General features: G+C 42.5%; 1 protein-coding gene across 2 annotated transcripts in view; it reads right to left on the minus strand.

Moving 5' to 3' along the window:
* The window catches only part of ryk (receptor like tyrosine kinase), a 367,912-nt gene that overhangs the window by 159,883 nt on the left and 191,488 nt on the right, over positions 1-16,541 (minus strand). For both annotated transcript variants that reach the window (XM_080184943.1, XM_080184936.1), the window contains 2 exons: positions 13,333-13,419; positions 4,476-4,545 (listed from right to left, as the gene is read on the minus strand). In XM_080184943.1, coding sequence (XP_080041069.1) covers positions 4,476-4,545; positions 13,333-13,419 — 157 coding nt within the window. The remainder of the gene's footprint in view (positions 1-4,475; positions 4,546-13,332; positions 13,420-16,541) is intronic.

Consider the following 16,541-nt stretch of genomic DNA (forward strand, 5'->3'; position numbering starts at 1 on the left):
GCCTTCACCACAAACACAAAATCCTGAACAGAAATTGATAGCCAAGTTCTGCACACATGAACACGGCCTCAATTGGGATCTTAGGTTCATGTCACACTATCTGTAACCCCCATGACTTGCCTGGGCTTGCAAAATCTCACTAGATGTCCGGACTGGAGGCAATAACCTGTGCTTAACCCTCTCTCCACTCACACTGTCTATACCTTTAAGACTTGATTATCTGTAAAGACTCACATTCTAACCATTATCTTGTAAACTGAGTTTGTGTCTGTATATGCCCTGTTTGTGAACACAACTCCTCACTCACCTCAAGTAGGATCGACACTCCGAAAGCTTGTGATACCAAATAAGCCGGTTGGATTTACCCTGGTGTTGAGACTTCTGACTGTGCTTACCCCAGTCCAACGTCACTGTCTCCATATACAGGGGAGGTCCCAGAAGCCAATGTTGTTCCATTGTTCAAGAAGGGTAGCAGAGATAATCCAGGTAATTACAGGCCAGTTAGCCTTACGTCAGCGGTAGGCAAAGTATTGGAGAAGGTTTCTTCAAGACAGGATTTACTCCCACTTGGACGTATTAGCGAGAGGCAACATTGTTTTGTGAAGGAGAGGTTGAATCTCACTAATTTGATTGGGTTTTTTGAAGAAGTAACGAAGATGATTGATGAGGGTAGGGCAGTGGATGTTATCTACATGGACTTCAGTAAGGCTTTTGACAAGGTTCCTCATGACAGACTGATACAGAAGATGAAGTCACATGGGATCAGAGGTGAGCTGGCAAAATGGATATAGAACTGACACGCACATAGAAGACAGAGCGTAGCAGTGGAAGGGTGCGTTTCTGAATAGAGGGTTGTGACTAGTGGCATTCCCAGGGACCTCTGCTGTACTGGGACCTTTGCTGTTTGTAATATATGCAGAAAAAAATATACACACATAAATGATTTGGAGGAAAATGTAACTGGTTTGACTGGTAAGTTTGCAGACGACACAAAGGTTGGTGGAATTGCAGATAGTGATGAGGACCATCAGAGGATACAGCAGGATGTAGATTGGTTGGAGATTTGGGCGGAGAGATGTCAGATGGAGTTTAGTCAGGACAAATGTGAGGTAATGCATTTTGGAGGGTCTAATACAGATGGGAAATATACAGTAAATGGCAGGACCCTTAAGAGTATTGATAGGCAAAGGAATCTGGGTGTACAGGTACACAGGTCACTGAAAGTGGCAACACAGGTGGAAAAGGTAGATGGCATACGGCATGCTCGGCTTCATTCTCCAGGGCATTGAGTTTAAAAATTGGCAAGTCATGTTGCAGCTTTGTAGAACTTTAGTTAGGCCACACTTGGAATCTAGCGGGCAATTCTCCCATTCTGACCCGTTAATGTTTTAGCAGGTTGGGCCAGGAGATACGTGCGTGCGCCGATTTGCTGGATTCTTGTGTGCGTTCCTGGCACACGCACATCTCCCAACGACGGATATCCGGCACGGTCAGGACCAACTGGAAGCCAGCGGGAACAGAGGTAAGTAATTTTAATCTTACTTGAATCTATTTTAAATGTGATTATTGGGCCTGATAGCATCTCCCACCCTGCCAGTACAATTTCACTCTGGTGGCGTTTAGAGTAGCTCTTCACTTTTGGGGAACAAACAGAGACCTGCTGGAGTGAAGAGGGGAGGCAATTGTGGCCTCCTGGGGGTCAGATGGTGGGGTGGTGTTCCCTGGGCATAGGCACCCTGGCAGTCAGCCTGTGCCCCAGCACTTGCCAAGGGGCAAAGTGCTTATGCCCAGGGGGCACCTTGGCACTGCCACCATGTATTGGGCAGTGCCAAAGGGGCAGGGCCTAAGGACAGTGCCAAGGTGGCAATTTTCTTTGTTCTTTGATGTTGGGTTTCAGTAGATGTCTTTTTTCAGGATCATCATAGAATCATACAGTTCAGGAAGTGGCCATTTGCCCATCGAGTCTGCAGCGAACACAATCCCACCCAAGCCCTATCCTCATAATCCTTTGCATTTACCTTACCCTGGTGTCCCCTTGACACTAAGTGGCAATTTAGCATGGCTAATCCACCTGACTCACACATATTTGGACAGTGGGAGGAAACCAGAGCACTGAGGAAACCCACACAGACATGGGGAGAATGTGCAAACTCTGCACAGACAGTGACCCAAACTGGGAATTGAACTTGGGTTCCAGAGTGCTGTGAGGCAGCAGTGCTAACCACTGTGTCACCATGCAGCCCCCTTTATTAAGGATGGTTACTTTTCAAATCTGAGCACAATTCTTTCAAAAGAGTGTTTGCAAAAGAGAGAGGGAGAGAAAAAAAGAGGTTGGAGGGTTGGGAAGGGAGAAGAGGGAAGCTTCATCTTTGTAGCCTTTCAGTGCATCACTCTGATCTCTCATCTCTGGTTTGATAAACAGTTGTTAATGTCCTTCTGGCTGTATTTTCCACAGCAATTTGGTTAATCTATGTCTGCTGTGGTGATTGCTTATAGAACAGGTTATATCGATGACTCATCTCAGAAATGTTGGAGAAGTTTCAGGATAGTGTAAAAGCCAACAGGAGATAGGGTCTTTCATGCTCTATGAAGGGTTTGAGTGTCCTCTTTTATATGCCACTTGGCAAAATACAAGTTTGTAAATGGTAGCTGTCTGGCAAACCTTTCTAAGTTAAAATGGCTCATCCACAGAAATCATCATACACAAGCATTGTTTATGTTCTGCCTGTACTAAATGATGGTCTAATTTCTGCAGTTATACAAGTGAGCATTTCACAGTTGCTTTCAGGGGATCTATATGCTGGCTTAGAACCTTTTTCTATATCTTACTTATATCCATAAAATGCCTGCTTATCTTTTATGTCATCTATTATCATTGAAATGATTTCATCCTTAAACACGAGCCTCTTCCCCCAAAACTGCATCTTTCTCTCCAACTTTCCGGTAGACTGGGGCACATTTTATTTCCAGGAATTTCCCAGGAAGTTTCAATTATCATTACCCTGCGCCTGGGATCATCACAAACTGAAGATTCAAATCAGAGATTTGACTTTGGATAATTCTGACTCACTTAGCAGAAAAGTTACCCAGGAAAAGTTAGAATGATTAAAACCAGTTCTAACTCCTGGTAACTATGGTACTCAATGCCACAAGCTCCCACTGGACTATCCGACCACTTAACAATCCCCCCCACTTCACAGACCCCCTGACCACACGACAACAACCATCACCCCAAACCGACCATCCTGACTACTCCTCCCCGACGGACAGCCTGCTGTTCTAAGGTTCCATGGTTTACATGCTGGCTGCTTTCGTGGCAGTCTGTAATCCACATTCTCTGAGGTAGCAAGTACACAGTATCTGTTGGATGGATGCTTTTCTACAGATCCATGTGAGTTCCTCACTCTTTGTACAATATTGATCATATCAACCCCATTCTGAATCTATACCTCAATGAGGTTAACTTAAGTTTGGAGCTAATTGTTCAGATACGGTCCTCTCACTTTGCGTTACAATACTGGCAACTCAGATTCCAGCTTAATTGAGTTGAAGAGGTTAGAGACTGAGACATCCACTGGGGATATTTTCACTTGGGATGATCATATTGCCCATAAACACCCACTTGCTGCAGTCCAGACACACAACCTGTTGTGAAATACTTTAGTCTAGATTACTCACATTGGCTTTTTAGTTTGTTAAGACAGTTTGTTTTTCTTTTCCTGCACTCTCTGCAAGCACAGAAACACCAAATAAAAAATTTAAGTATTGCCTCAAGCTTATGATAAAAGCAGCACTCTTCACTGATTCCAACTCTGAAGAAATTCCCAAATTTTTCATTCTATATGCAACACACTTCTTCACACTGTGCCACCATATAGTGAAGAGTGAATTGGAGCATTATGTAACCACACGTGGCCATTAGTTTATTACATAATATTTCAGGAATTTTGCTCATGGTTCAGGCCAAATCCTCCTAACTTGGCAACATCTCCAACTTTGACCAACCTGCATTCAGCTTCTGAATCAAATTAGTTAGCATAAATAAAAAACGGTAACAGTTAATTTCATCCAACTCAATATAGCTGCTCTGGCCAGTTCTTGCCACATCCTTTCGTCAGTTTTTTTTCTAGCCATAGGCTAAAACTTGTCTTAACAAAATGCCTGAATTGTGACCTCAGAATAATACCAAAATGGACATTTTCCTGTTCTCAAGCAACAAGGATCAAGGATTCATTTCAAAAAACTGAAAACCAATGGTGTTGAGAATATTAATGTGCTGTAAAAAAGGGCTTATTTATTTATAAGCAAAAATAAAGTTTGGCTTGCGGGTGGATCACAAGTAGAGAAATAATTCATCAATACATAACAGATTTGATCAATAAAGCCCATTCGACTCTCTCAGGTAACTTCCCAGGTCCCATCAGAAACTTAATGCAGCTTCTGCATTCACCTATTCTAGTGCCCTGGGAGCGTACCTGTGATGAAGCCCACGCAGCTTGCAGCTCTCTGTCAACATCATTGTCACTTGTACCTCTGAGGCATGGTCTACAAAGCAAACAAACAAAATCAAACTAAGTTGCAGCTCCTACACATTGTTAGCACCATTCTATTAAACAACAGGTTAAAATTCCAGGTTTTCAAACTATCCTTTTGTGTGTGTTGCTGATGGTGCTGCCAAGTTGTACTGGGGTAGAGCCAATAAGTATGCAGCAAGCAATTAATCTGAGACACATGAAGTCACAAGGCATCAGAGAATTGCAGAAAACATGATACGCAAGTACTGTTAACATCATTCCTAGTGCACTGCAAAAATATATCAATGACTTCAGTTTTCCCATTTCCACAAAATGTGTAATCACGCCTGTGTAATCATCAAGAATATATTCATTTGGAACAACTGTTTCAGTCTTGAGGCCAGAGATAATCACAAACCCTTGTATTAGGGCTCCAAAATAGCAGAACCTCACTCTGTTTCCACTGGTCCCTCAGTCACTGGAATGTTTTTAAAAATGCATCTCTAACATCAAGCTCCCCAGTACAAAAACAATGCAGCTGACACTTTGTCAAACATGCACAATCCATTGAATTCCAAAGGTGAGGTGAGAATAGCTGCTCTTGACATTAAAACAGTGTCATCAAGCAGCCTTAACACAACTGAAGCCAATTAGAATTGGGGGAAAACTTTCTACTGGTTGGATTCAAGCTAGCACAAAGAAAGATGGTTGTGTTTGAATGCCACCCCCAGAAGTAAGCAACAAATTATTTAATCTTGTACTGAAATACACTGAAGGACAACATATTCAGTTACAACTACATTTATTTTTCTAAAATCACAATCATACCTGCAGTTGTGTGTGCAATTTTGGTTTCCATGTCTAAGGAAGGAAATGGAAGGCAGTGCAGTGGCATTGTATGGTCTACTCCTATTCCTGTTTCTTTCATTCATTCCCTTTATCGTCAGTGCACCATGGGATATAGTATGTGCTCTCTCAATGATGCACTTCCCAAACTCACAACCTTCATTTAAAAGGATAAGAGTAACAACCTCCAAATTCTCCTTCAAGTCTCACATCATCATGACTGTGAAATATATCACCATGGCCTGGTCGAAATCTGAGAACTCGCTATCTGATAGCAGTTCCAATTTCAGTGGATCAGGAATTTTGCTAAACACCATCACCAACTTCTCACAGGCAATAAACAATGGTCTTGCTGGTGACGTGTGTATGCCAAGGATGAATAAATTAAAAATAAAGATGCAGGATGGAAAGAAGGAGGGGAGATATGCCCAGCAATTACAAGCCTCAGCGATGGCAAAGAATTTTAAAATGATAAGTTTGTCCCAAGTTATCAGTCACTTGGATGGTTGTGGATTAATTAAGGAAAGCCAGCTTGATTTTGTAGAAGACAAGTCGTATTTAACCAACTTTAAGTTGTTTGATGAGGTAACATCGAGGTAATGATCAGGGTGATGCAGTTTTTGTGGTATACATGGACTTCAAAGGTGTTTGATGAAGTGCCACAGAACAAGTTTACCAGTAATGCTGAAACCCAACGAATAAAATATACAATGGCAGCATGGACACAAAGCTGAATGGCAAGAGACAGAATAGCATTCCACAGTTGTTTTTCAAACTGGTGGGGCTCACCAGGGGTTGGTACGAGCGCTTCTTGGGAGTACAAGGCAAAATTTAGAAAATTTACAAATGACATATAACTTGGAAATATTACGAAATGTGGGAGTATAGTGATAGATTACAGGGGAATAGACAGTGTGGTGGAAAGGGTGGAGACCTTGCATATGAAATTTAAGTAAGAAGTCTCACAACACCAGATTAAAGTCCAATAGGTTTATTTGGTAGCATAACTTTCGAGAGTTGCTCCTTCTTCAGGTGAGTGAGGAGTTGTGTTCACAAACAGGGCATATATAGAAACAAACTCAATTTATAATGGTTGGAATGCGAGTCTTTGCAGGTAATCAAGTCTTAAAGGTACAGACAATGTGAGTGGAGAGAGGGTTAAACACAGATTAAAGAGGTGTGTATTATCTCCAGCCAGGACATTTAGTGAGATTTTCCAAGCCCAGGCAAGTCATGGGGGTTACAGATACTGTGACATGAACCCAAGATCCTAGTTGAGGCCGTCCTCATGTGTGAGCAACTTGGCTAGCAGTGTCTGCTCAGCAACTCTGCACTGTTGTGTCGTGAAGGCCACCTTGGAGAATGCGTAGCCGAAGATCAGAGGCTGAACGCCCATGACTGCTGAAGTGTTCCCCATAGGAAGAGAACACTCCTGCCTGGTGATTGTTGAGCGGTGTTCATTCATCTACTGTCGTAGCATCTGCATGGTCTCCCCAATGTACCATGTCTCTGGACATCCTTTTGTGCAGCGTACCAGGTAGACAATGTTGGCCGAGTTGCAAGAGTATGTACACTGTACCTGGTGGATGGTGTTCTCACATGAGATGATGACATCCGTGTCAATGATCCAACATGTCTTCAGAAGTCGCTGTGGCAGAGTTTGTGATGTTTTAATCACTGTTCTCCTGAAAGCTGGGTAGCTTAAACCTGGTGTTGTCAGACTTTTTACCTAGTTTGTTGCAGACAATGATCTGTTTGAGGTTGTGTGGTTGTTTGAAGGCAAGAAGTAGGGTGTGGGGATGGTCTTGTCGAGATGTTCATCTTCATCGATGACATGTGAAAGGCTCTGGAGAAGATGTCATAGCTTCTCCATTCCGGGGAAGTACTGGACAACGAAGAGAACTCTGCCCACCATGTCCCATGTCTGTCTTCTGAGGAGGTTGGGATGATTTTTTGCTGTGGCTCGTCGGACTGTTGATCGATGAGTCAAGCGCCATATCCTGTTCTTATTAGGACATCTTTCAATGCCTGTAGGCGTCATTACGATCCTCATTTGAGCAGATCCTGCGTATATGGAGGGCTTGTCCGTAGGGGATGGCTTCTTTAATGTGTTTAGAGTGGAAGCTGGAGAAATGGAGCATTGTGAGGTTACTTGTGGGCTTGCAGTACAGTGAAGTGCTGAGGTGACTGTCCTTGATGGAAATGCGTGTGTCCAAGCTTCCTCCCTAAACACGTTAAAGAAGCCATCTCCAATGGACAAGCCCTCCTGTGTACACAGGGTCTGCTCAGATGAGGAGGATCAGAACAGACACCTACAGGCGCTCAAAGACACTTCATAAGAACAGGATATGGTGCTCGACTCATCGATCGACAGTTCTGACGTGCCACAGCAAAAACTGCACCAACCTCCTCAGAAGACAAACGCAGGACACAGTGGACAGAGTACCCTTTGTTGTCCAATACTTCCCTGAAATTGAGATGCTTAGATGAGGAAGATCGCAACGACACCTACAGGCGCCGAAAGATGCTCTCATAAGAACAGGAAGTAGCACTCAACTCATTGATCGGCCGTCCGACGTGCCACAGCGAGAAACCATACTAGCCTCCTCAGAAGACAAACACAGAATATGGCGGGCAGATTACCCTTTGTCATCCAGTATCTCCCTGGCACAGAGAAGCTACAACAGCTTCTCCAGAGCCTTCAACATGTCATCGACGAAGACAAACATCTCGATACCTCCGTTTCTTGTCATCAAACAACTGCACAACTTCAAACAGTCCGCAGCAGACCGTCCAGCCTTCAGGAGAACAGTGATCACAACACCAGACAACCCTGCCACAGTAACCTTTGCAAGGCAAAAAACAAAGAACAAAGAAAATTACAGAACAGGAACAGGCCCTTTGGTCCTCCAAGCCTGCACTGACCATGCTGCCCGACTTAACTAAAACCCCCCACTCTTCCAGGGACCATATCCCTCTATTCCCATCCTATTCATGTATTTGTCAAGATGCCCCTTAAAAGTTACTACTGTATCCACTTCCACTACTGCCCTTGGCAACAGGTTCCAGGCATCCATTACCGTCTGTGTAAAAAATCTGCTCATACATCTCCTTTAAATATTGCCCCTCGCACCTTAACCTATGCCTCCTAGTAATTGACTCTTCCACCCTGGGAAAAAGCTTCAGATTATCCACTCTGTCCATGCCTCTCATAATCTTGCAGACTTCTATCAGGTCTCCCCTCAACCTCTGTCGCTCCAGTGAGAACAAACCAAGTTTCCCCAACCTCTCCTCATAGCTAGTGCCCTCCATACCAGGCAACATCCTGGTAAATCTTTTCTGTAACCTTTCCAAAGGCTCCACAGCCTTCTTGTAGTGTGGCGACCAGAATTGAACACTATCTTCCAAGCGCGGCCTAACTAAGGTTCTATAAAGCTGCAACATGACTTGCCAACTTCTGGACTTAATGACCCGGCCGATGAAGGCAAGCATGCCATTTGCCTTCTTGACTACCTTCTCCACCTGCATTGCCACTTTCAGTGACCTGTGTACACCCAGATCCCTCTGCCTATCAATACCCTTAAGGGTTCTGCCATTTACTATATATTTCCTATCTGTATTAGATCTTCCAAAATGCATTTCCTCACACGCCATCTGCCACCTCTCTGCCCAAGTCTCCAACTGGTCAATATCCTGCTGTATCCTCTGATGGTCCTCATCGCTATCCGCAAATCCACCAACCTTTGTGTCATCCGCAAACCTACTAATAAATCCAGTTATATTTTCCTCCAAATCATTTATATATATTACTAGTGCCAGATCAGCAACACAGGATGCCTTCGTCTCAGATAAGAACACGAGGTACAAGGTACATACTCTTGCAACTCAGTCAATGTTGCCTACCTGACACGCTGCAGGAAACAACTGGTGAATGAACACTGCTCGACAAATCACCAGGCAGGAGTGTTCTCTTCCTGTTGGGAAACACTTTAGTCACGGGCATTCAAGCCTCTGATTTTAGGGTAAGCATTCTCCAAGGCAGCCTTCACAACACACAACGCAGAATCACTGAGCAGAGACTGATAGCCAAGTTCCACACACATGAGGACAGCCTCAACCGGGATTTTGGTTCATGCCACACTATCTGTAACCCCATGACTTGCCTCGGCTTGCAACATCTCACTAACTGTCCTATCTGGAGACAATACACACCTCTTTAACCGGGGTTTAACCCTCTCTCCGCTCACATTGTCTGTACCTGTAAAGACTTATTTACCTGTAAAGACTCGCATTCTAAACATTAAAGATAATGTTTGTGTCTATATATGCCCTGTTTGTGAACACAACTCCTTACTGACCTGAAGAAGGAGCAACACTACAAAAGTGCTACCAAATAAACTCTTTGGACTTTAACCTGGTGTTGTGAGACTTCTTACTGTGCCTATCCCAGTCCAACACTGGCATCTCCACATTATATGAAATTTAATGCAGAAAAACTGAAGTGATGCACTTTGTAAGAAAAGTGACCAAAGGCAATACAAAATAAAAGATACAATTCTAAAGGCTAAATTCTAAATTCAGGAGTAGAGGGATCTGATGGCATACGTCCACAAATTGTTGAATATGATGGCAAGTCTATGGCACAATGAAAAGATAGACTTTTTTCTGTCACTGTTAATGATGAACTGATCTTTAATTAACTGAATCACAGTCCAAGTAAGTTTCAAGTCTGATCTACTGCAGCTGGCATAACTGTAGAAAAGTCGCAATTATCCTCAGTGACGGAGTTATAGATGGTGAGAAAAATAAGATTCATTACTAGACAAATCAATTTACTGCATCTGGTCACAGACTATTGTGACCAGCCTTATGTTTGTTATCCCATAGAATGCCTATTTTGTCCCTTGTTTTCCCCTCACACAAACTTCTGCAAGTCACCAAATAGTTCTTATATTAGTTAAGTGTCCCCATGTTTTAACAGACAGCTTTGGAAAAATAAATCCTCGATTGAATTTAACTCAGATATTGCATAACTGACATTTCTTCTAGCTCTTCTCTGTAATTCTTTAGTTGGTAGGAAGAGCAGTATACCCATAAAGATATTTTGTTACTATATTCAGCTATTTTAAAAATACACAAACTTTTGAAATATCATAGACAATATATTTATTATTTCAAATGGTAACAGAGAAATCCAACTTCTGAGTTAGAGTACTCAAAAACCACATCGCTCTCTGGACATCAGAGTAGACAATGGTAATATAGTAGACCTCTGGAAAAAAACTGCATCATAGATTCAAGATTAAGGTCAAAACATGTGGAATTGGGAGCAAGTAGCAGAAGGGATAACATTTTGACTAACAGAGAGCAGGGGTATGGCCAGTAACACAGACTAGCAGAAGATGGAAAAGTGGTGTTGCAAAGAATCAATGTAAGGACAACTGTTTACATAAGATTTGGATTTGGGAATGAAAAATGGAATTTTAAAATTTATTGATGATTTCAAATTAAGGGGAAGAGCTAATGCTAAAAAATAGAACTACAAAATACAAAAATTCATTACAGCAAAATTGGCCAGTAATTAAAAGATTAAGATAGATGGTGGTGTTTTTATATATATATAAATTTACATTTACATATTCATACATAAGAACTAGAAGCAGGAGTAAGCCATCTGGCCCATTGAGCCTGCTCCGCCATTCAACAAGATCAGGGCTGATGTTTTTGTGGATTCAGCTCCACTTACCCCCCCGCTCCACCATCCTTAATTCCTTTACTGTTCAAAAATTTATCTATCCTTGCCTTAAAAACATTCAATGAGGTAGCCTCAACTGTTTCATTGGGCAGGGAATTCCACAGGTTCACAGCCCATTGTTTGAAGAAGTTCCTCCTCAACTCACTCCTAAATCTGCTTCCCCTTATTTTGAGGCTATGCCCCCTAGTTCTAGGTTCACCCGCCAGTGGAAACAACTTCCCTGCTTCTATTTTGTCTATTTCATTCATAATGTTTCTATAAGATCTCTCCTTATTCTTCTGAATTCCAGTGAGTATAGCCCCAGTCTACTCAGTCTCTCCTCATAAGACAACCCTCTCAACTCCAGAATCAACCTAGTGAATCTCCTCTGCACCCCCTCCAGTGCCAGTATATCCTTTCTGGCAAAACTGTACACAGTACTCTAGATGTGGCCTCACCAGCATCTTATACAGCTGCAACATAACCTCACTGTTTTTAAACTCCATTCCCCCAGCAATAAAGGACAAAATTCCATTTGCCTTCTTAATTACCTGCTGCACCTGCAACTCCTTGAGATTCCTGCACAAGGACATCCAGGTCCCTCTGCACAGTAGCACACTGCAATTTTTTAGTATTTAAATAATAGTCCATTTTGCTGTTATTCCTATCAAAATGGATGATCTCACATTTACCAACATTGTACTCCATCTGCCAGACACTCGCCCACTCAGACTATCTATATCCCTTTGCAGACTTTCAGCGTCCTCTGCACACTTTGGTCTACCACTCATCTCAGTGTCATCTGCGAATTTTGACACACTATACTTGGTCGCCAACTCCAAATCATTTATGTAAATCGTAAACAATTGTGATCCCAACGCTGATCCCTGAGGCACACCATTGGTCACTGATCACCAACTAGAAAAACACCCATTTACCCCCACTCTTTGCTTACTGTTAGTTAACCGATCTTCTATCTATGCTAATACATTTCCCGTAACACCGTGCACCTTTATCTTATGTAGCAGTCTTTGGTGAGGCACCTTGTCAAATGCCTTCGGGAAATCCAGATACACCACATCCACATTGTCCACTGCACATGTAATGATCTCAAGGGATTCCACCAAATTAGTCAAACATGACCTTCCCTTCATGAATCCATGCTGTGTCTTACCAATGGGACAATTCATATCCAGATGTCTCACTTTTTCTTCCTTGATGATCGATTCAACAATTTTCCCTACTACAGAAGTTAAGCTAATCAGCCTATAGTTACCCGCCTTTTCTCTACCTCTTTTTTTTAAACAGTGGCATCACATTTGCTGTTTTCCAATCTGTGGGAACCACCCCAGAGTCCAGCGCATTTTGGTAAATTACCACTAGTACATTTGATATTTCTCTCGCCATCTCTTTCAGTGCCATGGGATGCATTCCATCAGGACCAGGAGACTTGTCTACCTTTAACTCGATTAACTTGCCCATCACTACCTCTTTCATAATGATAGCTTCTAGATTCTCACCTACCATCACCTTTCCTGTCATCAGTTTTTGGCGTATTATTTGTGTCTTCCACTATGAAGGCTGACACAAAATACCTGTTCAATGCCTCAGCTATTTTCTCATTTCCAGTTATTACATCTCCCTTCTCATCCTCTAAAGGACCAATGTTTACTTTAGCCACTCTTTTCCGTTTTATATATTTGTAGAAACTGTTGCTATCTGTTTTTATATTCTGAGCTAGTTTACTCTCGTAATCTATTTACTTTTCTTTGTAGCTTTTTCACGGCTTTCTGCTGACCTTTAAAGATTTTCCAATCTTTAAATGACAATCTTATGGAATATAAGTGACGATATAGGTGGTGGTATATTTTGCTGGGATGAAGAATAATATATTCTTGAGAAATTAAGAATCTAGACCAGAACAAAGGGGTCTGGGGCTATGGATACACAAAAATCACATACAGCTTAATAAGGCCATGAAAAATAAACATTGAGATTAATTTCTCGAGGGCTGGAATTCAAAACAAAAAGTTATACTAAATGTGTATACATCACCAATATACACCAAGTGCTGTTTACAGTTTGGCTTCCATGTTATAAAAAGGATATGTAGTGTATGCAAAAAATATTTGACAAAGATGATTGCGGAACAGGCTGGTTACGCTTATCAGGGAAAATCAGATTCAATGGCCTATTGGCAAGCTGCCCTTTCTATGTAATTCTATACGATCTGCTTACCTTTTACTGTTTTAGCGAAAACATACTTCTCTTTACTTGGGTCTTTTTCATCAACTAAAATCCCATGAAAGATACGGCCAAAAGTACCTGGAACAAATGAAAACAATTAAGAAAAATACATACTTACCAAAGGGGGTAGTTAATCATTTCAGTTAACTCAGTTTCTGTTTTAACTTTGCAAATCTGTGCAAAATATTATTTTAATGAATTCATCCTGGGCTTTATATCATTAGGGTGTGCAATATTCTCAGCAGGTGAATTGCATTGCATTGTATTTCCCTCTCATTTAAGTCACATATAGTTTCTTAAATCAGCTAAGGTGGAGTGAATATCTTTATCTTCTGCTCTTGTGTAATATGTAATCTTGTACTGCCCACAAGTAAAAGAACAAAAAATTACAGCACAGGAACAGGCCCTTCGGCCCGCCAAGCCTGCGCTGACCATGCTGCCCGACTTACCTAAAACACCCTACCCTTCTGGGGACCATATCCCTCTATTCCCATCCTATTCATGTACTTGTCAAGATGTCCCCTAAAAGTCACTAATGTATCCGCTTCCACCAATTCCCCGGCAACACGTTCCAAGCACCAAGCACACGACTCTCTGTGTAAATAATCTGCCTTGTGCATCTCCTTTTAACCTTGCCCCTCACACCTTTAACCTATGGCCCCTAGTAATTGACTCTTCCATCCTGGGAAAAAGCTTCTGACTATCCTCTCTGTCCATGCCTCTCATAATCTTGTAGACTTCTATCAGATCTCCCCTCAAACTCCAGAGAGAACAAACCAAGTTACTCGAACCTCTCCTCAGTTAGTGCCCTCCATACCAGGCAACATCCTGGTAAATCTTTTCTGTACCCTCTCCAAAGCCTCCACATCCTTCTTGTAGTGTGGCGACCAGAATTGAACACTATATTCCAAGTCCAGTCTAATCAAGGTTCTATAAGTTTGCCGACGATACGAATGTTGGTGGTGTTGTGGATAGTCTGGAGGGATGTCAGAAGTTGCAGCATGACATAGATAGGATGCAAGACTGGGTGGAGAAGTGGCAGATGGATTTCAATGCGGATAAATGTGTAGTGGTCCATTTTGGCAGGACCAATGGGATGCAGGAGTACAATATCAAGGGTAGGAGTCTTAGCAGTGTTGAAGAGCAGAAGGATCTTGGGGTCTGGGTCCATAGGACTCTTAAATCGGCCTCGCAGGTGGAGGATGTGCTCAAGAAGGCGTATGGTGTACTGGCCTTCATTAATCGAGGGATTGAGTTTAGGAGTCGGGAGGTAATGCTGCAACTTTATAAGACCCTTGTCAGACCCCACTTGGAGTACTGTGCGCAGTTCTGGTCACCTCACTACAAGAAGGATGTGGAAGCTATTGAAAGGGTGCAGAGGAGATTTACAAGGATGTTGCCTGGATTGGGAGGCATGCCTTATGAAGATAGGTTGAGGGAGCTAGGTCTCTTCTCCCTGGAGAGACAAAGGTTGAGAGGCGACCTGATAGAGGTTTATAAAATGTTGAGAGGAATAGATAGGGTGGATTCTCGGAGGCTATTTCCCAGGGCTGAAATGGTCGCTACGAGAGGACACAGGTTTAAGGTGCTGGGAAGCAAGTACAGAGGGGATGTCAGGGATAAGTTTTTCACTCAGAGGGTGGTGAGTGAGTGGAATCGGCTGTCGTCGGTGGTTGTAGAGGCGAACTCGCTGGGGTCTTTTAAAAGACTTCTGGATGAGTATATGGATTTAATGGGATTGGGAGTTACAGATAGTTCTATGGCTTAGTAGGTATGAATGTGATCGGCAACACTTGTGGGCCGAAGGGCCTGTTTGTGCTGTAGTGTTCTATGTTATCTAACTTGATGCTTTTCAAAAGCTCCAACACATCCTCTTTCTTAATGTTTACATATTCAAGCTTTTCTGTCCGCTGCAAATCTGCACTACAACCACCAAGATCCTTTTCCACTGTGAATACTGAAATAAAGTATTCATTGAGCACCTCTGCAATTTCTACCGGTTCTATACAAACCTTCCCACCGTCACACTTGATAGGTCCTATTCCTTTATGTCTTATCCTCTTGCTCTTCACATACTTGGAGAATGCCTTGGGGTTTTCCTTCAGCCTACCTGCTAAGGCCTTCTCATGACCCCTTCTGGCTCTCCTAATTTCCTTCTTAATTTCCTTCCTACTAGCCGCATACCCTTCTAGATCTCTAGCATTACCCAGCTCCCTGAACCTTTCTGTTCATACTTACATAATCCGAGCAGATGGCTGGATCATGCAAGTAGGACAAATATGATGTTTTACGAGGACCAGATTATTTTTTTTTCGTAGGTTGGTTAGGTCACCATTTCTTTCTTTACAGCTTTCGTGCACCACAGTTCCTTTAGCCTACCATAGCTTTCCTGTCTCATTGGAACGTTGCCGTAAAGAACTCCAGACAAATATTCCTTGAAAATTCGCCACATTTCTTCTGTACGTTTCCCTGAGAAAACCTCTTTCCAATTTATGCCTCTAATTTTGTGCCTGATAGCCTCATAATTCCCCTTACTCCAATTAAACACTTTTCTAACTTGTCTGATCCTATCTCTCTCCAATGCCAATGTAAAGGAGATAGAGTTATGATCACTATCTCCAAAATGATCTCCCACTGAGAGATCAGACACTTGTCCAGATTCATTTTCCAATACCAAATCAAGCACAGCCTCTTCTCTTGTAGGCTTATCCACATATTGTGTCAGGAAACCTTTCTGAACACACCTAACAAACTCCTCCCCATCTAAACCCCTTGCCTTAGGGAGATTCCAATCGATATTTGGGAAATTAAAATCTCCCATCACGACAACTCCGTTACTATTACATCTTTTGAGGATCTGTTTCCCTATCTGCTGTTCAACATCCCTGTTACTATTGAGTGGCCTATAGAAAACACCCAGTAAAGTTAATGACCCCTTCCTGTTCTGAACCTTCACCCACTGAGACTCCGTAAACAATCCCTCCATGGCGTCCACCTTTTCTACAGCCATGACACTATCGCTGATCAACAGTGCCACTCCCCCACCTCTTTTTCCTTCCTCCCTGTCCCTTCTGAAACATTTGAAACCTGGCACTTGAAGTATCCAGTCCTGTCCTTGAGTCATTCAAGTCTCTGTAATGGCCACCACATCACATTTCCAAGTAGTGATTCACACTCTAAGCTCATCTAATTTGTTCATA

Source organism: Carcharhinus amblyrhynchos, chromosome 3 (genome assembly GCF_965287045.1).
Source record: "Carcharhinus amblyrhynchos chromosome 3, sCarAmb.v2.hapA, whole genome shotgun sequence".
Lineage (NCBI taxonomy): Eukaryota > Metazoa > Chordata > Chondrichthyes > Carcharhiniformes > Carcharhinidae > Carcharhinus > Carcharhinus amblyrhynchos.